General features: G+C 42.2%; 1 protein-coding gene across 5 annotated transcripts in view; it reads right to left on the bottom strand.

The window, feature by feature from the left end:
* The window catches only part of LOC123512255, a 19744-nt gene extending 9503 nt beyond the window's left edge, over nt 1–10241 (bottom strand). For 2 of the 5 annotated variants that reach the window (XM_045268535.1, XM_045268536.1), the window contains exon 1: nt 9723–10241. Coding sequence is in view for 1 of the 5 variants with exons in the window: in XM_045268536.1 (XP_045124471.1) it covers nt 9723–9724 (2 nt within the window). In the remaining 4 variants the exon portion in view is untranslated. Of the gene's footprint in view, nt 1–4717; nt 4737–5106; nt 5256–9722 lie in introns of those variants that run through there. The other 3 variants (XM_045268533.1, XM_045268532.1, XM_045268534.1) reach the window with 3 other exon arrangements.
* Between the last annotated feature and the right edge of the window lie 14759 nt (nt 10242–25000).

Raw genomic sequence — 25000 nt, 5'->3', positions numbered from 1 at the left:
TCCTTTACTGCAACATCAATTCTTCAAACACGTTCCCCTTAATTCAAACACCATTAAGTCATTCTTCAGCCATTATCATTTGAATTATGTGTTGCATCTGTTCCAAATTGTTCAGTTTCGATTCTCATTAATTGCGGATTTTGTAGAAGTAGTAGTAGTAGTAGTAGTAGTAGTAGTAGTAGTAGTAGTGTTAGTAGTAGTGATAGTAGTAGTAGTAGTAGTAGTAGTTGTTGTTGTTGTTGTTGTTGTCGTTGTTGTTCTAGTAGGTGTAACAGGAGGAAGAAGAGAAAAAGTAGGAGGAGGAAGAAGAAGAAGAAGAAGAAGAAGAAGAGGAGGAGGAGGAGGAGGAGGAGGAGGAGGAGGAGGAGGAGGAGGAGGAGGAGGAGGAGGAGGAGGAGGAGGAGGAGGAGGAGGAGGAGGAGGAGGAGAAGGAGAAGAAGAAGAAGATGAAGAAGAAGAAGGAAGAGGAGGACGAGGACGAGGATGAGGACGAGGAAGAGGAGGAGGAGGAGGAGGAGGAGGAGGAGGAGGAGGAGGAGGAGGAGGAGGAAGAGGAAAAAGAAAAGGAAAAGGAGGAGAAGGAAAAGGAAAAGGAAAAAGAGAAAAATGAGAAGGAGCAGAAGTAATAGTATTAGTAATGAAAACTAGATCACACACATGCTGATAAAAAAAAAATAGATAGAAACAAAACAGGAAAATGAAAACACGAAAAAACGAGAGAAAACTCCACTAAGAAACTCCTCCAGCTTTTCCTCTTTTCCTCTTACGTATATCATTTTCTTTCCCCACATTCCATTAAGTCTCCCTTTTCCTTCACCACCACCTCCTTTTCCCTTTCCTCCTCTTCCTCCTCCTTATTCCTCTTTCCTTTTCCTGACACATCCTCATATTCTTCTGCTTCTGAGATTTCCCTGCGATGAACACCCACCTTCAGCTCTGTAAGGAATGTTTGCAAACGAAATACTCACTGAGGCAGGAGGGAGATGGCGGTGGTGGAGGCAGTGGCGGCGGCAGTGTCAGGTCCTCATATCTTACCAGAAAACCAGCCGCCGCCACCGCCCTTCCCTCGGCTGAAAACCAGTGAGCTCGTTATAACGTTTTTGGCGAAGGATTTACGTTCAACCCCGATTTCTATTTAAGATTCTTCGTACGTATGTGTGGGCTGGCTGAGGTAGGGGATGTGGTGGGCTGTGTGTGTGTGTGTGTGTGTGTGACTGCCTGATTCCTTGGCTGTGTGTTGGTGGGTTTGTGTGGCTGCCTCGGTGTATGTGTGGTTAACTGCATGACTTGTTGATTGGTTGATTGGCTGGCTGGCTGGCTGGCTGGGTGCTGGCTGACTGGGTGGGTGGCTGGCTGGCTGTATCTGTATGGTTGGTTGTGTAGTTGCTTGTATGTATCTTGTTAACTATTTAATTGGCTATGTGCGTTGTTGAATGACTAAGTGTGTGTGTGTAAGAGTTGGTGAAGTAGCTGACTGTTAAACTGACTGGCTTGCATTTCTTGAAGGTTATCTCAATGCTTCTTTTAAACTCGTTTTTTTATCTTCTTTCACATCTCAAGTTACTCCGTTTTTCTTAGCCTCGTTCTTTTTAGCTCGTTCTTTTTAATGTTTGTTTTGCAAGTTCTCTGTTTGTTCACTTTCAAGAGGTGAAACTTAGTCGTGTTTGCTTCATCTTATTTTCATAGCGTTGAGATGGTGTGTGTGTGTGTGTGTGTGTGTGTGTGTGTGTGTGTGTGTGTGTGTGTGTGTGTGTGTGTGTGTGTGTGTGTGTGTGTGTGGCGCCGTCGCGAGCATCAGGAAGAAAAACAAGCACATGACTCAAGACGTATCTTTGTCCGGGAAGGAATATTTGCTCTCTCTCTCTCTCTCTCTCTCTCTCTCTCTCTCTCTCTCTCTCTCTCTCTCTCTCTCTCTCTCTCTCTCTCTCTCTCTCTCTCTCTCTCTCTCTCATCCGCATTGTTTGTTTTCCGCGCCGTTCTTCTTCACATGTTTCTGACTCTTCACTTCCTCTCTGTCTCCTGCCTCGTTATCTCCTTCCTCCTCCTCCTCCTTTACTTTATCCTTCCTGCCTCTCCTCCTCCTCCTCCTCCTCCTCATCTCTGGTCGCCATGTTGCAATGTTTTCTTCCACGGCAAACTAAAATGGTTCTTTCTTATTCTTCCTTTTATTTTTCTCTCTGGACAAGGTTTTTAACTTTCCCTAATTAAGTGAACCAGCACCCTTCTGTAATTATCGCAGTGTGCAAGGCCCTTTCTCTTTTGTTTTCCTGGTATTCATCCTCTTCTCTTGTTATTTTTTTATTAGTATCATTTATTCTTTTGTTTGCGTGTCTCAGTAAAGGGTCAGTTTTTTTTTTTTTTTTTCCTATTCTCCTTTTGTTTCCTTTTTTTTTCGTTGTTTTCATTCACTTCTTTTGTTTTCGTCTCCTCTTTTGTTTTTCTTTTGTCTCCAGTGAGTTTCTTGGTTCTTTGTGAGTGGTCTTACATATATATTTGAATTTTTGCTCTTCTTTTCTCATGTTTTGTTTTGTTTTCTCATTTTTTTTGACATTTCTATCTCATTTTATATGGTCCTAGTTGAATTGTAGTAGTGGTAGAAGTAACAGTAATAGTAGTGTTGGTAGTGACGGTGACGGTGTGTGGTTGTTTAGATAGTAGAAGTACGAGTTGTAGTAGTAATGGCAATAGTAGTAGTAATGACAAAATAACGAGTAAAAAGGAAAATAATGGAGTAGTGTTAGTAGTAATGGTAATAGTAGTAGTAATGACCAAAATGGAGGAAAAGGAGAATAATGAAATAGTGTTAGTAGTAATAGCAATAGTAGCAATGGCAATAGTAGTAGTAGTAATGGCAAAATAACCAGGAAAAAGGAGAATAATGAAGTACTATTAGTAACAGAAGTGGCAGGAGCAGTAACAGCATCAACCGAAGTAGTAACTAGAGTGTTGCCTCGGAGTAAAACAATAAAAAAATTAAAAATGATAACGTGAAAGCATCGTGAAGTGAAACTCATCCTATAACGAACCCAGAGTGGAGGCGAGGCAGGAGTTAGCGAGTCGAGTGTTTCCCCTGATAAGAGACGTGTTAGGCGGGGTTGGTTAGGTTAGGCCGCTTTACCTGCCCAACGTAACCTGACCCAGCCTCGCCTCACGGAACGACGGAGTAGCGAGAGAAACAACAGGTAATGGAGATACAAAGTTTACATCCCTTCGTTCATACATGGGAATTTGTGTATTATCTCTCTCTCTCTCTCTCTCTCTCTCTCTCTCTCTCTCTCTCTCTCTCTCTCTCTCTCTCTTGCATCCTTAATTCGCAAAAACGCAACGAGAAGGGGAAAAATTAGAGGTTAAAAATGTTGCAAGCCAATACACGCGACAGTAATGCTGAGAAAGGTAGGGAGGAAAATAAAAAGGAGGGAAAAGAAAAAGGTTGGTCGAGTGGTAATTTCCTCTTCGCCTCGAGGTGTGTTGTGGCGTAAGTGGAGTTTCCCCCGCTGCAGGAAAGCCGGGCTGGAACACACGTTGGGCGGGAGGTGGAAGAGATGGAGGAATGCGCAGGTGAAGTTTGGTTGGGCGGGAATTAGTCTTACATTGCTTTGAGACTGGACAGAATAGCTACTAGACACGTTGATGGAGGTGTGTGTGTGTGTGTGTGTGTGTGTGTGTGTGTGTGTGTGTGTGTGTGTGTGTGTGTGTCTCTCTCTCTCTCTCTCTCTCTCTCTCTCTCTCTCTCTCTCTCTCTCTCTCTCTCTCTCTCTCTCTCTCTCTCTCTCTCTCTCTCGTTGTTGTTGTTTTTTTCATTTATTTAATCGCGTAAGATTAGAACGAATAAGAAATAGATAAAGTGATAAAGATTGTTAAGAAGACTCTCTCTCTCCCTCTCTCTCTCTCTCTCTCTCTCTCTCTCTCTCTCTCTCTCTCTCTCTCTCTCTCTGACACATACCAATAGTGTTTTTTTAATGAACATTGAAATATGCAATTGTAAAACCTCATCCAACATAATTTAATTGCTTCAGTTTTTGTTTGACTTTTTTGCTTAGTGTGATTTTTTTCATATTTTTTTAATTGTTACCTGTTTTTTGTATGTATCAAAATAGCGAGCGTGAATTAATGAACCAAATTATTATTGTTACACCTCAAAATGTCACGACTACTACTGCTGTTGCTACTACTACTACTACTACTACTACTACTACTACTACTACTACTACTTATGCTACTGCTACTACTACTGCTACTGCTGCTACTACTACTACTACTAATAATAATAATAATAATAATAATAATAATAATAATAATAATAATAATATCACTACTACTACTACTACTACTGCTACTACTACTGCTGCTGCTACTACAGCGTTAACACTACATTGCCTCTTCCTTTTCATCTTTAGGGCTGAGCTGTCAGAATTACTATGTTGTGGCGGCAAATTAATCTTAAGTAGTAGGGGGAGCTTCGTCTTGGAAGATGAGCTGTCAAGAAATGAAGGACAAGAGACAAGGCAGAGTTCCGCGGGTTTTCAGGATGCAGTTCACTTCTACATTACATATAAATACACGACACAAACAGTATAACTTATGAATACTCTCACATACACCATCAATCAGGTATCGTCAGGTGTTACTTCCCGCTACCTTGAATCACACTTTCACCTTCACTCAGGCCACGCTCCACAACACTTGCTCTCATTGCCATTCACTCTGTCACTCTCACCTTCACTGCACTCCACTCACTCCCACCTTCAGTCACTCCACCCTCGCGCCATGGTGGTCTCTGCAGGGTGTAGTCAAACAAGCCTTACTCAACTATAAGACTACATAAGTACACGTGTTTTTTTTTTTTTTTAAGTAAGAGGGAAAGTTGGGCAAGGGCAACAAGCAAATAAAAAAAAGGTCCACTTAATTGCCAGTTCCCTAAAAGATTAATAGAGATAGCCAAAAATCTGGGATAAATGTAATGAGGTATACTCTTAATACAACGCAATACTCTTAATACAACGCACCATATGTTACACTAATAGCTATCTTGTACAGTACTTCAACAACGTTACTATAGATCAAAGTCTCATTTCACTGTACACCGTGTCACTGGAAAAGCCATACCTTGTTTGAGGGGTTGGCAGCGTCACGGCAACGGAAAGTATCTGAACAGAGTCGTGTTGGCTGAAATAATTAATGGCTGGTAGTCTGATACTGCCTGGTAGACGTGGGTTAGTTGCTTTCCTCCTCTGTGCTGCCACCTACCGGTCTGCTCTGAACCACGAATAACCGATGCGCAGTTTAACCTCCTCAGCACCATGACACGTTTATATATTTTTTCTGCTTACTGTTCTGATTCTACACAGCTTCAGAAATATATGTGAGGGATTTAAATAATGAAAACTATGGCCATTAATCTTATGACGTCCATAAACCCTTCCTAATGTAAATAAAATTGTCTATCACACCCAAAACTCAAGGTGAATATGTGGCGCGGTATTGAAGTGTTTAAACAGTCCTCTAGAATTGTGTTTAAACGAGTCAGTCACTTACACTCTAGCTCTGATCGCTACACTACTACTACTACTACTACCACTACCATTACTACTACTACTACTACTACTACTACTACTACTACTAACACTAACACTGATACGAGCCTGTTAGTGTGGAGTTTCCGTTCCTTCTCTTATTTTTCCCCTCTCTTATCCCCAATACATCAGATCATCATAAGATACGACAAAAACAGCTTGGCGTGTTTCCAAAGTCGTATTAGTTCGCCATTAACTTTTGACCTAAGACTCGAAAAAGACACCCAGCTTCTTTTTTTCCCCTTTATTTTCCTCCCTGACCTGTTTCCCCTCGTCGTCATCATCCCTTTATGTGCCTTTTACGTGACCCCTTTTCCCCTCGTACCTTTTTATCCCCTTAGCTTCTTTCCTTCACCTATGTACTTCTATAGACATTTCCATTTTATGTTCTCAGTAAATCTCTTGTTCACTCTTTTCCTCAATCTTCTTCATTTCCTTGTAATTCTCTTTTTATTGCTCCTTCTTCTGCTTCCTTCCTTTTCCCTCATATCCTGTTTTCTCTTCCTCGTCTTATTTTCGTTTTACCGTTTCCCTTTTTTCCTTTTTTTTTCCCTGTAATGTGAGTCTTTTCTTATCTCTTTGTCTTCCTTTCTTCCCTTTCGTACTCATTTCTACTTTTCTTTCTATTTCTATCTCTACTCTATTTTTTCTCTCCTTTTGTCCCTTCCACCTTCTTTACTTTGCCTATTTTTTTTTATTCTTCCTCTATTTTTTCATATTTTTCTTTCCTCTTTCCTCTTTCCCTTTCTTTCCATTTCCCAGGTATCATTAACATATTTTTCCTTCTCCCTTCCTTCCTTTTCCTTTTCCTCTTCATATTTCTTGTTTCTCTATTCTTCTCTTTTCTCTTTTGTTTTCCTTTTCTCATTCTCTTCTTTTCTCTCATTCTTCCTTCTTTTTTTTCTTTTCTGCCTCTTATTTCCTCTTACTTTCATTTTCTATTACCTTTTCCATCATCATCTTTGCCTCTCTTCTACTTTCATTCCCCTTTGTCTCTTTGTCTCTTTATTTTCCCTCCTTTCCATCTTTTTCTTCTTTCTAATCATCCTTGCTACTTTTTTCCATTTTTTCCTCTCCCTTTTCTCTTTCTCCTCTTCCTCTTCAATATCTTCCTTCTCTCTCCCTTTTCCTTCTTCCTCTTGCCCTGTGACCTTTTCCCCTCTCTGTCCCCTCTTTCTCCTCTTACCTTTCACTTCGTCCTCTTCAAGCCTACGTATAATCACTCCCACCTGAGTCTCTCCCACTCTCTCCCACTAGTCTCCCTCTCCCCTCCCACTCCCTTCTCTCTCTCCCCTCTCCCACCTCTCCATCGGATTTACTAGTGTCAAAGGTCGTCAGAACACGCCCTTATTCTCCCACGTTCTCCCACGCCCTCTCCCTCTCTCCCTCTCTTTCTCTCTCTCACTTTCTCTCTCTCCTTCATCCCAAGCTCTTCCCACACGTTTCCATCTACATGGTTCCTGCCTCTAAGTCTAAAACTCTCTCTCTCTCTCTCTCTCTCTCTCTCTCTCTCTCTCTCTCTCTCTCTCTCTCTCTCTCTCTCTCTCTCTCTCTCTCTCTCTGATTCTGACTGTGTGTGTGTGTGTGTGTGTGTGTGTGTGTGTGTGTGTGTGTGTTTAATTCTCTCTCTCTCTCTCTCTCTCTCTCTCTCTCTCTCTCTCTCTCTCTCTCTCTCTCTCTCTCTCTCTCTCTCTCTCTCTCTCTCTCTCTCTCTCTCTCTCTCTCTCTCTCTCTCTCTCTCTCTCTCTCTCTTTCAGGCTAAGGAATGAGAGACAAGATCAAAGGAAGGGAAATTTTTCTGCAGAGGAAAGGAACAAAAAGAGATAAATACAAGAAAACAAATGACCCACTCTCTCTCTCTCTCTCTCTCTCTCTCTCTCTCTCTCTCTCTCTCTCTCTCCTCTTCTTTCGGAAATCCCCCTATTGTTCTCCATACAACCCTAAATCCTTCCCTGTCCCCTTACTTCCCCTTCCCTCCTCTCTGCTCGTCCCTTCCTTGTATCCCTCACATCCCCTCCACGCTCCCTCCAAAAACCGGCTTCCCCTCTTTCGACATTTCCCCTCTTGTAAACATTTTCTCATTTTATTTTACTCCATATTTTCCTTTTTCTGTTTTTTTTTTCTTTTTAGTCACTTTGTTCAGTAAGTCGATTGTTGTTTGTTCATTATTCTAAGCTTACTTTTGTTTACTTTAAGCTTTATTTACTTAACTTGAAGAATGTGACCTTTTTTTATGTAGTATCCAGTTTAATTTAACTTAAACTATATAAAATTATCCTTACCTAGCCTAAACTAACGTAACCTTATCTGATTTGACTTTAACCTAACTTAAACTATTATAATCCCAACTTAAGCTAACCTAACTGATGTCAACTAATGCAACAACAGCTTAACTTCAACGTAAAGCACCTTAACTTGACTGTAACCTAACCTACTTTCATCTAACTTGACCTAACTTGAACCTAACTTAACCTAACTTACTTACCTTAACCTGGCTGACCTAGTTTTAATCTTGCTTGTTCTGACCTCAACTTAATTCAACCTAACCTAACTTGAAACCCAACCTAACCTCACATGATCCTAATGTACCAAATTAAACCAACTTAGAAGCCAATTTAACCTAACCCAGCCTGAAGTGACGGGTATTTTTAGTATTGTTTTATCGGAATGCGTTATTGAATCTATTGAAGGAATGGAAAGGCAACCACAAAGGAAGGCTTCAGTGGACGAAAAAAAACATCGAGGGAAGAAATATGAGAGGGGAAAATATGCAAAAAGGAAATGTGTCAAGAAGAAATATCTAAAGGGAAAAATGCCAGGGAGAAATGTCAACGGATGAATGTCCAGATGGGAAAAATGTCGTGAAAATGTTTACAGGTAATGTCGAGGGGAGGAAAATGTCCGTAGAGGGAAAAAAAATGCATGAAAAGGAAAATATGAAAAGGTGACTATATGAATGAAGGGGAAAAAATGTTAAAAAAAGAAAAATATCCAGGAAAAGAAAAGGTTTGGGAAAACAAAATGGAAAAGAGAAAAAGGAAAATATATAGATGGAAAAACCTTTAGAAAATAAAAACTAGAAGGAAAAAAGTATCTAGATGAAAATAATACGAAAAAAAAAATCAAAGGATGAAGCAAAAAAAAATCCATGAACAAAAAATAAAAACCCACAAGATGAAAAAAAAAAAAAATGAGTAACCATAAAGGAAAGAAACCAGCCCACGGGGGAACATGAACAGGGGTAACATCCAAGAGGGAAATATGAGAGAGGCGTTCGTTGTCCTGAGCCCACGCACCAAAATCAGAATCTGGGTCACGCCTCGCCCTTCACCTATATATCTATATCGCTTCCCTCTTATCCCTGGCACCCATACAGAGGCCAATGTATGAGTACGTATATGTGATGACAGCAGCGTGATTCATTGGCGTGGCCGTGTATGGATTAGGAATATCAGATGAGAGGGGGAGAGATGAGGCAGTTCAGTTCCATTTCATTCGTTCAAGTCACGCACGAAAAATAAAGGGAAGAAATTCAAATATGAGAAACAGGATACAGGGAATTATTCAATGTAGTGTGATTATGTATTTTTTTCCTACTTATTTATGGATCGTTTGATATTTTAGGATGACTCTCTCTCTCTCTCTCTCTATCTATCTATCTATCTATCTATTTCTCTCTCTCTCAACGCGTCACTAAAGCTTAGAGCTAATGAGAAGCACTTAAGATGATAAAGAGCGTGACGTCAGAGAGAGAGAGAGAGAGAGAGAGAGAGAGAGAGCTTCTCTTTAAATGACCTCCTTCACTCAAACACACACACACACACACACACACACACACACACACACACACACACACACACACACACACACACACACACACACACACACACACACACACACACACACACACACACACACACACACACACACACACACACACACACACACACGAGCATGTTTCACTAACAAACCAAAGAAAAGAAATAAAGAGTAAATATCAGAAAAAACACGCACAGAGCTAGAAAAGAATACACACACACACACACACACACGCACACACACGCACACACACACACACACACACACTATGATAAAGACGCCATCTTAACAAGGCACAAACTACACACACAACAACAATAATCTACTCACATGGTTTATGAAAGAAGGAGGTGGAGGAGGAGGAGGAGGAGAAGGAGGTGGAGGTGGAGTGGAGGAGGATCTTCAGCGGCAGTGGAGAGGCTGGAGATAAAACCCTCTTGTGCAGTCTCCTTGAAAACCGCGAGGACCACTATTGAGGAACGAGGCTGGCAGTCTTTTTCCCCTCTTTTCTCTTCCCTCTCTTCCTTCTTTTAAGCTTTCCTGGTACTATTTGAGCTTTTTTTTCCCGTCCCTATCCACTCTGCGATCGACTTTTCTCTTCTCCCGGTGTTAAAAGGGAGAGAAGGATACAAGCGCTCTGCAGTCACCGATAGCAAGGTTTAGTCTCACGGTCATCAGCGGGTGTGGTACCGTTTTTCCTCCCAGGTCAGGTTGGTTATCGTACTCTGCAGGGAAACTTGTTGTACCGTACCGAGTTGCCTGGAGTCACTTGCTTCCCTCTCGTGTTCCAGCCTACTTTCCGGTGTTCTGTGGTGTTTGTGGTGGATGTTTGAGTGTTTTTGGGGTGGTTTTTCGACGTGTTGTGGTGGGAAATGTTCTTTTGTGGCTTGGTGGTGGTGTGCGCATGCGTGGTTCCTTATCCTGTCTTTCTCTGTTTCTGTCTCTCTCTCTCTCTCTTTACCCACACAAAGGTGAATGTAGGTATGACTGTTATGGTTTTATTAATATGTGGATATGAAGGATTTTGTGTAATGTGGTTGAAAGAGTTAAAATACGCCCACTATTGCATCAGATAACAGTGCCGCGCTGCCTTTCTGGTGTGTCCATTCCGTCCCTCGCTTTTGTTGCAGGTTTTGATGAATTAATTGATACTGATAAGATTAGAATATGAACCCTAATTTTACCCGGAGTTATAAGAATTAAAGATATGTGTAATTTTAAATACAGCCAATGAATCTAACCAACTTTTTTTAGTAACATTCATTACTTGTACGTAAATATTGTCGAAATGCATTATTATATCTTTGCATTATTTGATACTTTTCGAGACCTCACATCTCATCACCGTCGTTATGTAGTGCCTCTCTAAGCGACGACCAAAGCTGTACTGATGCGCACCATTTATAAAACCATTTATAAAACTTTTCTTACGGTAAGGCATATTTTTTTCCCTGGTGGAGGTCGGAGTAAGGAAGTAAACAAAGAGAGTCTTTACTTTATTATTATTCCATGACTTAGTAATAGGCTCGTGTCCCTTAAGGCGAAGGGGTGGCCGCCAATCCGCCACTATCGGTCACCTTTAACAAATGAGTGAATCCCTCGCAGGCCAAGTCAATAACTGCTTCTGTGCTGCTCTACTCTGGCCTGCCTCACCCTCAGCCTGCCTCAATGAAGCAACACCACTGACAGGTACATCTCATAGTGAAAGAAAATCGAAAATAACTCTTTGGCTTTCGTCCTGCTAGTTCCCCTTGATTCGATGCTTTTAAAAGTGTGATGCAGCCTGCGGTGTTGGGTGTATCGTACGCAGTGGTGGATCATCGTACGTCTGGCAGGTGGAGGCTGCGCGCCTGGCTGGCTGTTGGCTGGCCCTCCACCACCAGTTTCCCCCGGCCAGTATTGATTTGCTATTTGCATTTCCAGGGTAAAAACGGCCTATAAAAACTCCCGAAGACTTATACATGTCCCTTTCGATTCGTCTGACAATGGAACACTGACTGGAGGTGAAGAAAAAGCTCTGATGAGGTAGCGTGGGGGGCGGACAAAGCGACGACAGCAGAGCGTCCCTCGCCCCGCCTCTCCCTCCCCCAACACCCCACCGCGGATCCTGGGCACCGGTGGCTGGCTGGAGGTGACGGTGTCGTGTCCAGGTGTTCCCATCGACGAGGCGCCCACCACTCCCACCGCTACATCCTCGTTAGAATCGCTACACCATCGCTACACCCATACACACATACCCATACCGCTACACCAATACACCCGTTAGACCAATACACCGCTACACCATTTATACACTGCTACATACATACCTAAACCACTACACCACTATACTATATACACTACCACAGCGCTACATCCCTCCCTACACCGCTACACCATCGCTACACCGCTACATACATGCCTATACCACTACACCATATACACTGCTACACTGCTACATCCCTGCCAACACTGCTACACCCTCGCAACACCTCGGGGCTGCAAGAGGGGCTGGAATCTTTGGCCCAGCACGGATAATAACACTAAAACATCCCTCCTGGCGACATAAAAGGGGGTCTTAGTTTTATACGTAATTCTTTTTCCTTTTTTGTTTGCATCTAAACATCTCCAGGTGGTGTAAAAAAGAGGGAGAAATTGTTTTGCATCACTTTTCTTGTTCCTGTGGGTGGTTTAAAAAGAAAGAGGGCATTTTATCACCGTTTGGCTCAACTTTTGCTTCGCGTCGTAGTAACTCTTGGCAATAATAGAAGCTTTATTTTGTTTCTCTTTTGTGTGTGTTTTTATCGTTAGTTTTTTTTTCTTCGCAGCAATATTTTCATTAGGCGATAAACAAAGAACTGTAGGAAAAAATATATTGTTGTACACTATTTTTAACCTTCCAAAGAGGGATAAATTTTGCCTTCCTTCTTGTCTTCACTTTTCTCATTCCTTGTTTTACACATTTCCTACCCTTTCCATCTTTTCTTCACTCCTTTCTTGTTCCTTGTTTTGTCCATTTCCTATCCTTTCCTTCGGTGTGTGTACCTTCTTCCTTGTCTTTACTCTTTTCTCATTCCTTGTTTCACCCATTTCCTGCCCTTTTTTTTTTTTTTCTTCATTCCTTTTTTTATTTCTTGTTTTACACATTTCTTACCTTTTCTTCTTTCTTTTCTTCACTCCTTTCTTATTTCTTGTCCTACCCATTTTCTACCCTTTCCTTCTGTGTCTATCTTCTCTCTTTTCTTCACTCCTCTCTTATTCCTTGTTCTAACCATTTTTCACCCTTTTCACTGTGTACCTTTTTCCTTGTCTTTCCTCCTTTCTTATTCCTTTATACCAAGCGTGAAAGACAAATCTAAGCTTCCTTTTCTTCCCTGGCTCGTTCAGTAAGGCAAGTTATTAATGAACACCCGGTAATGGTCGGATAAAATTCATTAATACGGTGTTAACACTGAGAACATTACAGCGTCCGTATAGGCAACATTAATTAAGGGGGAGTTTAATTATACACTAAAGAGGAGGCGTAGTACAGACACACATAGTAATATCAGGTGACGTTAAAGAAAAATATGGGATTATATTCTTTTGGGAATGATTTTTGTGTCATTTTTATCCTCTTTCCCTCCTTCCCTCTTCCTTCCTCCTTTGCCTCCAGCCTTCCTCTCTCACTCCTTCCTGTTATCATCCTCTCTCTCTCTCTCTCTCTCTCTCTCTCTCTCTCTCTCTCTCTCTCTCTCTCTCTCTCTCTCTCTCTCTCTCTCTCTCTCTCTCTCTCTCTCTCTCTCTCTCTCTCTCTCTCTCTCTCTCTCTCTCTCTCTCTCTCGTTTTCGGTTCATCCCTTTCACTCTCACTCTTCTTCCTTATTTCCATTCATTCTTTCCTCCTTTCCTTCTCTTCTTCCTTCCGTCATTCCTTACCATGTTCTTTCCTTCATTCCCTCCTATCGTCACTTCTTATAACTTCTATTTTTCCCCCCTCCTTCCCTTCTTTCATATTTCTTTCTATATTTCCTATCCACCTTTTTTTTCCTCACTTCTTTCCTTCTTTCTCTAATTTTTATATTCTCTTCTGTTTCTTCTCATCCTTTATATCTTCCCTTTCCTATCCTCGTCTTTTATTTTTTCTTTCATTATCTCCTCTTCTTTATCTTTCCTCTATCCTTCTCCTATCCCTGTTCCCTTCCTCACCTCCCTCCCCACTCGTCCACCCAGCGAATATAAACACGTATATGAAGGTCAGATATGATTAATTTTCTCGTTCTTTTTGGCGTGGCTCTCTCCCTGTACAGCCCGGCACGTACTGGCTCCATTACGTCAGTGAGTGGAGCGTGACCTGCAAAGTACTAATGTGGGCTTCCTTTATAATTAGAGTGAGTGTTTTTAGTTTTATTAAATCATACTGACTTCATTTTTATACTCTTTTTTGAGGAAAGGCGTGTTTGTTTTGTTTGTTGTTGTTGTTTTTTGTGGGTGTGGAGGGTAATGGTAGGTTGACTTGCCCTGTTTGAGAGAGAGAGAGAGAGAGAGAGAGAGGCAAACAGACAGACAGATAGACAGACAGACAGACAGACAGACAGACAGACAGACAGACAGACAGACAGACAGACAGAGAGAGAGAGAGAGAGAGAGAGAGAGACAGGCAAACAGACAGACAGATAGACAGACAGACAGACAGACAGACAGACAGACAGACAGAGAGAGAGAGAGAAAGAGAGAGACGATAAAGTGCCGAGTTCCTATGCCCGTGTCAGAGGTTACTCCACCTGGATAAGGAAAGACAGATCGACACAGGGTGGCGGTGTAGCGTTCTGTCACAAAGAGACGCTCAACCTCCAGGTGGTGGAGCCTCCCACACCAGTGCCCAGAGAACTTGAACTCATCGCGCTGAAAATAATTGACGGTAACGGCAAAGGATTATTGTGTGTGGGTTGTTACCGGCCTCCATGGCAGGGATCAGTGCTGTTAGACTACCTCACTGAGAACCTTGACACCATGTTGACAGCCAGTCAGTGTGATAGTGTAGTGGTGTTGGGTGATCTCAACCAGCACATGGTTCAGGAGGCATTCAACACCCTACTGGTTGTGTACAACTTACACAACCACGTCACTTTCCCCACACACCGTTCGGGATCGTCACTGGACCCCGTTGTGACGGATCTCCCTCGCCACTCCATACAGTGCTTTCCCTTAGACTTTGTTGGTACCTCCGACCATGTGGCAGTCCTCACCAGGATCCAGTTCAGGAAACCAAGTGAGGAGAGCTCCACCCGCACTCTCTGGCGGTGGGAGGCGGCCAACTGGGATGCTCTCAGGGCTGCTCTGAGAAATACAGACTGGGGAGAAGTGCTACGTGGTGATGTTAACCAGCAGGTCCAGCGACTCAGTGAGCTACTCCACGCCCTTCAGCTCAGCTGGGTGCCTCACTCCAACCACACCACCAAAGCATCTGACCAGCCCTGGTTTGGCCCAGAGTGCCGTGCTCCCGCTGAGGCCAAGTACCGTGCCTGGCGTGCTTTAAAGAGGCATCCCAATGCCAGAACCAGGCAAAGGCACAGAGAGGCTACAGCATGCATGGCAGCCACTCAGGTGTGGGCCAGGGATGAGTGGAAGGCGAACATAAGGAGCAAACTGAGAGGTGGTCAGGTCGGGTGCAAACGTTGGTGGAGCCTCGTCAAGGAGCAGCAGGGTGAGACGCGAGGGTGTTCGGTGCCTGCTCTCACCAAAAAAAGGTTCGCTCGTTCCTAGAATACGTGTGCTTAGCGTGGGGTGGCGCGGCCAGCATGCATCTGGAGTTACTGAACAAGGTCCAGAAGCGGGCAGCAAGGCTCATTAGCGAGGCCGGACACCAGCCAATATTGCAAAGTCTCCAACACCGGCGTGACCTGGCGGGACTCACTGTAATGTTCAAGGTGCAGCTGCAGGGTGCGCCGCACCTTCAGTCACTCCGGCAGCCTCCCCAACAGGCCCAGGTCGTTACTAGAGCCGTCACCTCAGCTCCGGGGGAACTGCTACAACCCCGCTGTAGAACGTGGCACTACCAGAGGCAGTTCGTCCACACTTACGTGGGGTTGTGGAACAAACTGATAGCCAGTGAACAAAACTGTGATAATTTTGACAGACTGACAACACTAAACTTCAAATGCACAGTTAACGAGTGGCTGATTAAATACAGACAGCAGTGATATACAGTATATGCATATATATATATATATATATATATATATATATATATATATATATATATATATATATATATATATATATATATATATATATATATAAGTAGACAGAGTGAAGCTTTAAGATAGGCAACATTAACTATGTAACCTTAAGTTTCTAAGTTGTCACTGTAAGCTATGTAAGGTAGTGGTGACATACTCTGTAAATATGATGTAAACTGTATAAATAAAAAGAGAGAGAGAGAGAGAGAGAGAGAGAGAGAGAGAGAGAGAGAGAGAGAGAGAGAGAGAGAGAGAGAGAGAGAGAGAGTTCACTATCGACAGACGAAATATTGGAGAGAGAGAGAAGTAAAGAGGGAGAAAAAAATAAGACCAAAAAAATCCTAAATAGCTAAATGCCTATCTGCTTTATGGCTTTATTTGGCAATTTTCCATTTTTTCCCTTTTTTTGCGAGTAGTGTGGAGGAAAATGCTAATTGTCCAGCTTTATTTTTGGGGGCGTGGGATTTTTGAAGCGGGGTAGCAGAGAGAGAGAGAGAGAGAGAGAGAGATAAGTAAACATATAAGTAAAATAATTAGGCAAACAGGTAGACACAATACAAATAATAGACAGACAGGTAGATACAATATAGAAATAGACAGACAGGTAGATTCATTAACCAAATATTAAATAAATATCAAATAAATCAAGGAATAAATAAAGTAACTGAATATTTGATTAATTTTTATGTTTGTGTTCAGTTTGTTGTATTTTTCATTATTTATCTTTTTTTTCCATCTTTTTTTTTCTTTCTTTCATTTCTTTATCCATTTTTTTTTAATATATTTTCATTTAACTTCTTTATAAATCTTACTTCTTTATTCAAGTTTTCTTTTATTCATGAATTGCTTTACCTTCATAGAATCATAACCCCCCTCTCTCTCTCTCTCTCTCTCTCTCTCTCTCTCTCTCTCTCTCTCTCTCTCTCTCTCTCGCTCTCGCTCTCTCGCTCTTTGACACACATTTTCAAGATTGCAAAACTCACTTCCCTCTTATGAAGTCGCTCCTAAAAATGAGATGCTCACCTTTTCACCTTCAGACTCTCACCTTTGCATCGTGGCCAGGTGCGTTTGGTGAGGTGCCGAGGTATGCTGCAACTCAGGAACCTTTGAAAAAAATCTCTCTCTCTCTCTCTCTCTCTCTCTCTCTCTCTCTCTCTCTCTCTCTCTCTCTCTCTCTCTCTCTCTCTCTCGTTTTAATTATATGGATTGAAATGGAAAAAGTCGCCTTGAGGAGTTTCATTATTAAAGTTGATATTTTGCTATCTCTCTCTCTCTCTCTCTCTCTCTCTCTCTCTCTCTCTCTCTCTCTCTCTCTCTCTCTCTCTCTCTCTCTCTCTCTAAAACTTGTATATCTATGTTCATTTATCTCTTTCTCTTTATATGTATGTTTATTTTTCTTTTTTTTCTAGTTTTTTCTTGTTACTTTTACTTTTCCTATCATCTTTTCTTTTAGTTTATTTAGTTTTTTTTTTCTTTTTATTTTTATGTATTTCATATTTGCATGATTTCTTTCTTCATAAAGTGACAAATACATTTTTTCTGGTATATATATTTTATTTTGTGCCTTTCTTGTTCCAGTGTTTGCACAATAAATGTTACTGTGGATCAGTTTACTGTTTAGCGCGGAGGATGAGGGAAGGCCAGGGTAAGCAACAGCAGTAATATTGTTAATAGAGTAGTGGTGGCGGTGGTGGCGGTGGTGATGGTGGTGGTAGGCAGTGTGTGCACGCCTCCAAACTCAATCAGACAAGAAGCATAAAAACAACAAAGGAAGTTAAGGAAGTTCATTTATTCCTCGATATCTTGCACTTTACACACACACACACACACACACACACACACACACACACACACACACACACACACACACACACACACACACACACACAGCGAAATAGGACCCTTGCGAAAAAACTTCTTAAATCCTCCCTTTCCGTTTAGGAGAAAAAAAGAAGAGAAAATGGAAGTGAGAGGAGGGCTCTTACCATTAGCACATTTCAGCATTATCTCCTCGTGTTTGCTCTTCCCTCTCGGTGCAAGTATCCTCGTTATACTAAGACTCCAGGCAAAGGTTCTTCCGAAGACCAGTTCCAGGGGGAGTGAGGTGCTAAGTATCACAGGTGGATCAGGGAAGATTGTGTCCCTAGTGGCGGTGGTGGTGGTGGTGATAGCAGCAAGGGCAGAAGAAGAAATGCTACGGGAATAAAGTGGAAGGGAAAGATAAAGATAAAAAAGAAGAAGAAAAAGAAGAAGAAAGGAAATCGACTATAGCAAGGAGAAAAACTACAAGAGAGAGAAGAGGAAGAAGAAGAAACAGGGGAGAGAAATGAAGCTAAGGAATAAGAATTAGCAAGAAAACTGGCTAAAATAGAGAAAATATCAAGAAGAAAAGAAAATCATTAAAAACAAAAACAAGGACAATTAGAAGTAGGAAAATTTGAAATAGGTTTAAAGAAGATAGAATATAAACACATCAAAAATATGAAGAAAGGTGAATAAGAGAAAAAAACACAAGAGTAAGAGCAAGAAGAATAAGAGAAAAAGAAGAAGGAGTAAGAGGAAGAAAAAGAAGGTGAAGGTGAAAGTAAAAAAGACGACCCAGAAGAATAATAGCACGAAAAACGAAAAGAGAAAGAACAGGAGCAATAATACGAAGAAAGAGGAAGAGGTAAGAGGAGGAGGAAGGTGAAGGTGAAGACACACAACAACAAAAGAATGAACAACAAGAAGAGAAAGGGCAGAAGAAATAACATGAAAGAGGAGGAGGAGGAAGAAGATTAGGAATGATTAGGAGAAAGAAGATGAAGAATGACAGGCAGAAAAAGAGTGATGAAGAGGAGGAGGAGGAGGAGGAGGAGGAGGAGGAAGAGGAGAATGAAAGGACAAAAGCATCTTTCAATCACAAGAGCTGAAGGACGAAGAAGAAAGGAAAAACAGACAGCCGAAGCTTTTCCAACCTTCACCCATCCAAAAAAAAAAAAAAAAAAGATGAAAAAAAACAAGACAAAAAACGAGCGAGAAAAAAAAATCAGACAAAAAAAACTAGAAACAAAGGGAACCAGGAGGGAGAGAAGGAAGAAAAAAAGGAGAAGGAAAGAAAGTAGGGCAAGAGGAGGAAGAAAGAGTAAAGTCGAAGAAGACAGGACTCACCTCAAAGGGTTTCAAGACGAGGTTTCATTGGTTTCTTTGACCGCATGTTAGCGCCGAGCTGGGGGGGAGAGAGGGAGCGGTGGAGAGGACAGCCTACGAGTGGAAGAGACAAAAGGAGAAGTGGAGGAAATGGAGGATCGAGGCAGAGGTAAAAGGGTTGTAGAGGGAGAGTGGAGGAGTGGAGGAGTGGAGAGGATGAAGAATTAGGAGTGCCAGAGGAAGGCTTAGAGAGAGAGAGAGAGAGAGAGAGAGAGAGAGAGAGAGAGAGAGAGAGAGAGAGAGAGAGCATTGGCCTAAGAGGAGCGTGTGGAGTCTCTAATGATGACAAGAATGGAACGTGATTCGTGTAGTAGTAGTAGTAGTTGTTGTAGTAGTAGTAGTAGTGGTAGTAGTAGTTGTAGTAGTAGTAGTAGTAGTAGTAGAAGTAGGTAGTAACAGTGGTGGTAGTAGTAGTAGTAGTGATAGTAGTAGTGGTAGTGGTAGTAGTAGTAGTGGTGGTGGTGGTAGTAGTAGTAGTAGTAGTAGTAGTAGTAGTAGTAGTAGTGGTGGTGGTAGTAGTAGTAGTAGTAGTAGTAGTAGTAGTAGTAGTAGTAGTAGCAGTAGTGTTGGTAATGGCAGTAGATATGTAGTAGTGATAGTAGCAATTGTAATAATGGTAGCAGTAATGGTTGAAGTAGTGGTAGTAGCAGTGGTAGTAGTAGTAGTAGCAAGTAGTAGTAGTAGTAGTAGTAGTAGTAGTAGTAGTAGCAGAAACAGTAGCAGTAGTAGTAGAGGTAAAACCAGTAACAACATCAACAAAGTAACACCACAACATCACACAGCAAAAAAAAAAAAAAAAAAAAAACTACAACAATTTCCTCCTTTTTTTTTGTCCACGCCATTAACAGTCGTGTCATGTTCGCGGAATTCAATGTTTCAAATTAATCAAACGTTCCTAAGTATTTTACTCACGCCAACTTGTTAATTAAACGTGACCTGTGCCCGGGCCTGCGTGTGAAAGCCTTCCCTCCTCCCCAGTACGTCCCGGAACCAAAGTAAAGCCAAATAGCAAAACAAAATCGCCATAGTTTCGTCCAACTCGCCAGACTGAGTCGTACTTATGTAGCCAAAGTATTTAACGTTCGGAAGTTGAAGTTACGGGCGTGACTTTCATTTAAGAGCCGAACACACCCGTGCCTCTAGGGACTGGAGAGAGAGAGAGAGAGAGAGAGAGAGAGAGAGAGAGAGAGAGAGATACGGACAAACAGACAGACAAACAGACAGACAGACAGAAACAGACAGACAGAGACAGACACACAGGTAGACAGACAGACTGACAGACACCTATAGAGAGAGAGAGAGAGAGAGAGAGAGAGAGAGAGAGAGAGAGAGAGAGAGAGAGAAACTGCGTGTTTACTGAGGGGAAAAGGAAAGGAGAGAAAGGGTGGCGCAGTTACACAAAGGGAAGGGAAGAAGAAGAGGAAAAGGAGGATGGGTTGGTTGCTACGGAGGGTTATTAGAGAACCAAAGGGAGATAGGGACTTATAAGGGGCGAAGGGAGATGGGGAGCAGTCACTAGGGGCGAGAAATGTGGGGAGGGAATTGCGCTGTGTGAGAGAGAGCGAGAGAGAGAGAGAGAGAGAGAGAGAGAGAGAGAGAGAGAGAGAGAGAGAGAGAGGGAGAGAGAGGGATAAGTGTAAACAAAGGAATGTCTTAATTAAGGAAGGAAAAGAAAGTAGGATTAAATAGAGAAATTAATGTTTTGATAAAGGTAAGTGTGTAAGTAGACAAAGGGATGAAGTGGTGGAAAGAGGAGTAAAGGGAGGAATGGTTAGAAAGGGGCGAAGTAGCAAAGGGAGGAGAATAAAGGGAGAAATAGAAGAATTGATCACTAAACTAACAATGAGACTGAAAAAAAAGAGGAAACAAACCGAGAATAAACTTTTAAAAGGGAAACATCAAAGGGAGAAAGATGGCAGAGTGAATGACATAACAAAGGGAAATAAACAAAGGGGTAAAGTGAAAATGGAAGAGACGTAGCAGAAAAAGAGAATTATAAGGAAATAAAGAAAAAAAGACCACATAGCAGAAGAATAAGGGAGAAACTGATAACATAATACAAAAGGGAGGAAGAGCACAAAGGATAAGGATGTTTACTTAACCTCGTGGAAGCATAAAGGGAGGAAGGGGACCCGTAAAAAAAGATGTATAAAGAGGTGTTGCTGTAAAGGGTAACGCTATTTCCTTTAGGGGCATCACAGGAACATAAAGGGAGGTGCGTGAAGAGATACGACGACTGTACATATAAAGGGAGGAAGAAAACAAAGTAGATAAAGAAGTAAAGCATTTTAAAGGGTAACTGCTTGTTTTAGGTTTAAGAAAGAGTAAGGCGACATGACAGCGTGCATTTAAAGGGAGGAAATAAAGGGAAGCATAAAGTCTACAGAGAGAATAGGGAAAATAATGCAAAGAAAGGGGATATTTGCTTTACGTGTATCATAAGAGCATAAGAGGATAAAAATACAGATATAGAAGGGTGTTCATTTAAAGGGAACAGTCAAAGGGAAGGATTAAAGGTACAGATTTGTGGAGAGAGATATCCTTTGGCGTGGAGGTGGAGGAGGAGGAGGAGGAGGAGAATAAGGACTTAGATAGCAGGGGGAGGAAAGTTGGAGGAAAAAAAAAAGAGGAAACCGGAAATTTTAAACATTTACGAAACCTTGATGAGTTTGGAGGGATCTAGGACGGTGGAGGGAGGAGAGAGGGAGAGGGAGGGATGGAGAAGGGAGGGAGGGACAAGAAGGACCTGCCAAGTACCTCCTCCTTCCCTCCGTTCCTCCATTCCTCCCTCCCTCTCACCCACCAACCACCACACAAACACAAGGTGAGAATAGGAGAGAGAGAGAGACAGAGAAAGAGAGAGAGAGAGGTGGAGAGGAAGAGATTACGTAAAGCTAACACGAAACCTACTAAAATGGATAGGCCTAAAAACGAGATATATTTTTTTTTTCTAAGGATCAGAAGCTTCTATCCTGCCTCCCTTCCCCTCTTCACACTGGCACTCCCTCCCCTTCCTTTCCCTTCCCCTCACCTTCCCCTTCCCCTCATTCACTCCCCTCAGATTACGATATTTGGCAACCTGCGTCCGCCGATCGATAAGGGAAGGGGAAGGGGGGAGGGGTGGCCAGGAACCAGTTTGGGGAGGTTCAACGGGGGGAGGGGTGCCAAAAGGGGGTTGGCAGTGGAAGCTGAGACGCAAAGACGGCACTGTTTTTTTTTTTTTTTTTCTTAGGTTTTTCGTTTTTTTTGTGGGTTTTTTTCTTTCTTCCATCTTTTTCTGTTTTTTTTTATTTTTTTTTTTATCCAAGTCGTAACATAGCAAGACAGATTCATAAGAGATGAGAGGATGTCAGTAAACTCTTCTTCTTCTTCTTCTTCTTCTTCTTCTTCTTCTTTTCCTCTTCTTTCTTCTTCTTTTTCTTGGTCATCCTTTTTTTCTTTTCTTCTTCTTCTCCTTCTTTCCCTTTTTTCCCGTTTTTCTTTCCTTCTTCTTCTTCTTCTTCTTCTTCTTCTTCTTCTTCTTCTTCTTCTTCTTCTTCTTCTTCCTCTTCTTTGTCTTCGTTTTCCTCTTCGTCTTCTTTTACCTCCTCCAGCACTTTTTTTTCCGTATCCTCTTCCTCCTCTTCCCTCATTATCTTCCTTCGCTTTCTCCTCCTCGTAATCCTCTCACTTCCCATCTTTATCTCCTCCTCTCATCACATTTATCCTCCTCCTCCTCCTCCTCCTCCTCCTCCTCCTCCTCCTCCTCCTCCTCCTCCTCCTCCTCCTCCTCCTTGACTTACCTAAAACCTGCCTCATTCTCAGCAGTTTTCGTAAAGGATCAAAACTTCTTCCCTGAAATCCTGTTTTCCTTAAGTCACCCATTAAAAAAAAAGAGAAAATGTAGAAAATGTAGAAAAACATTAAACATTATATTATTTTTCCTTTATATCGTCTTTTTTTTCATTTTCTTCCATTTTCCTCTTGTCTGATTTTTTTTTTCTTTTTTCTTTTACTTTTCTATTTTTGCTTTCATTTTCCCGTTTCATTTTCACATATTTCAGACTTGACAGGTCCTTCTAACTCTCTCTCTCTCTCTCTCTCTCTCTCTCTCTCTCTCTCTCTCTCTCTCTCTCTCTCTCTCTCTGGTCGTTGTTTCAAGAGGCTATTGTTTTGGCTTCTTAAGACATCTCTCTCTCTCTCTCTCTCTCTCTCTCTCTCTCTCTCTCTCTCTCTCTCTCTCTCTCTCTCTCTCTCTCTCTCTCTCTCTCTCTCTCTCTCTCTCTCTCATTAATGTTGCAAGTTACCTTTAAACCACATTGTATTTTCATCTGGAGAGAAAGAGAGAGAGAGAGAGAGAGAGAGAGAGAGCACAGGATTTAGTAGAAAAGTCAAACGGCGATAGGTTTGTTTGTTTGTGTGTGTGTGTGTGTGTGTGTGTGTGTGTGTGTGTGTGTGTGTGTGTGTGTGTGTGTGTGTGTGTGTGTTACTGCCAAGGGAAGCAATGAAGGGAGTGAAACATTGATTGACTCAGGTAAAGGACGCTTGGCTATTCTCCCTTTTCCCTCCTCCTCCTCCTCCTCCTCCTCCTCCTCCTCCTCCTCCTCCTCCTCCTCTTCCTCTTCCTCTTCCTCTTCCTTCTCCTCCTCCTCCTCCTCCTCCTGTTCCTCCTCCTCCGGTCTTCCATCCTTCGCTCTTTGTTCCTCCTCTTCCCTCCTAAGCCCTCCTCCCACCTCTTGTAAACTTGTAACTCCTCGTTCTTCCCTCCCTCCTCCTCCTCCTCCTCCTCCTCTTCCTCCTCCTCCTCCTCCTTGTCCTACTCTTCTTCCTCCTCCTCCTCCTCCTTGTCCCACTCTTCCTCCTCCTCCTCCTCCTCCTCCTCCTCCTTCTCTCTTTCCTTCTCAGTATCCTCATTTTCTCTTCACCTGCCGTTCAAAACACCACCTGATTCCCTCCTCCTCCTCTTCCTCCTCCTCCTTCCTGCTTCTCCTCCTCCTCCTCCTCCTCTTTTTCTTCTTCCTCCTCTTTCCATTCAGGAGGAGGAGGAAGAAGAGAAGAAGCAGGTGTCAATGTTCCCGAAGGCGTCTTGTCATTTTTCATCGTTGTCTCATAATTCTTAAGCGAGCGATAATAATTTGGTGTGGGAATATTTTTGGACAGGTGAGCTCCTCCTTATATTACTTACCTGAGGGATATTGCTTCATGCCTCACCTGTCTTGCCTTTCCTAGCCTTTCTTATCCTTGGCCTTTTTTTTTATTCTCTTTTTATATTCCTTCTCTTTCGTCCTCCTCTTATTCTCTCCTTCTGTCATCTTTCTTGTCGTCGTGATATTGCTTTTCTTATTGTTTGATGTTCCTGCTTTATTTTTCTCCTCCCTCCTCTTCCTCCGAACTCTAATTTCCTTCCCTGCCTCCTCCTTCTTTTCCTCTTCGTCCTCCTCCTTTGTTGCGGCATCGTAAAATCAATCTTTCATTCATTCATTCATTCATTTATTCTTTCTTCTCTTTTTTTTCCTATTCATTTATTCTCTTTGTGTATATTTCTCCCTGTTTTCTTCTTCCTCATCTTATTTTCACCTCCTCCTCTGTGCATTGCTATATTTCATTCCTTCTATCTTCTCTTCGTTCTTTTGCTCTCTTTTCTGTATATCTCTCTCTCTCTCTCTCTCTCTCTCTCTCTCTCTCTCTCTCTCTCTCTCTCTCTCTCTCTCTCTCTCTCTCTCTCTCTCTCTCTCTCTCTCTCTCTCTCTCTCTCTCTCTCTCTCTCTCTCTCTCTCTCTCTCTCTCTCTCTCTCTCTCTCTCTCTCTCTCTCTCAATCATCAAGCCGTTTACTTCTTTTTCTCTCTCTCTCACTTACTTTATTTACGTCCCTCCTCTCTCTTCTTTATCTCTGCTGACGGTGACGCTGACGAAGGAGAGGCCTCTTGATTATTGTGACCCTTTTGACGCTGAGTGACGGCCAGGGAGGGAGAGAGGGAGAGCGAGATGACCCGTGTGATGATCTGCCGCTACCTGTGCCTTTGAAGCCTCGTTAATTAGGGAATGCTGTCACCTGTGCTAGAAATTCTTGTATATATTGGTTTTCTTTCGTCTTTTTTTCTTCTTCCGGGGTTTTTTTTTTTACTTTTCATGTTTTTTTTATGTTTTGATCGTTATGTTGTGTGTTTTTTTGGCATGAATTGGTGTTTTTTTGTGGTAATTTTGCTGTTGTTTCTTCACTTCAACTCTTGCTACTACTAT

Source organism: Portunus trituberculatus, chromosome 33, assembly GCF_017591435.1.
Source record: "Portunus trituberculatus isolate SZX2019 chromosome 33, ASM1759143v1, whole genome shotgun sequence".
Classification (NCBI taxonomy): Eukaryota; Metazoa; Arthropoda; class Malacostraca; order Decapoda; family Portunidae; genus Portunus; species Portunus trituberculatus.
The sequence above is the reverse complement of the archived record's forward strand: the minus strand, read 5'-3'. Positions and strand labels throughout refer to the sequence as shown.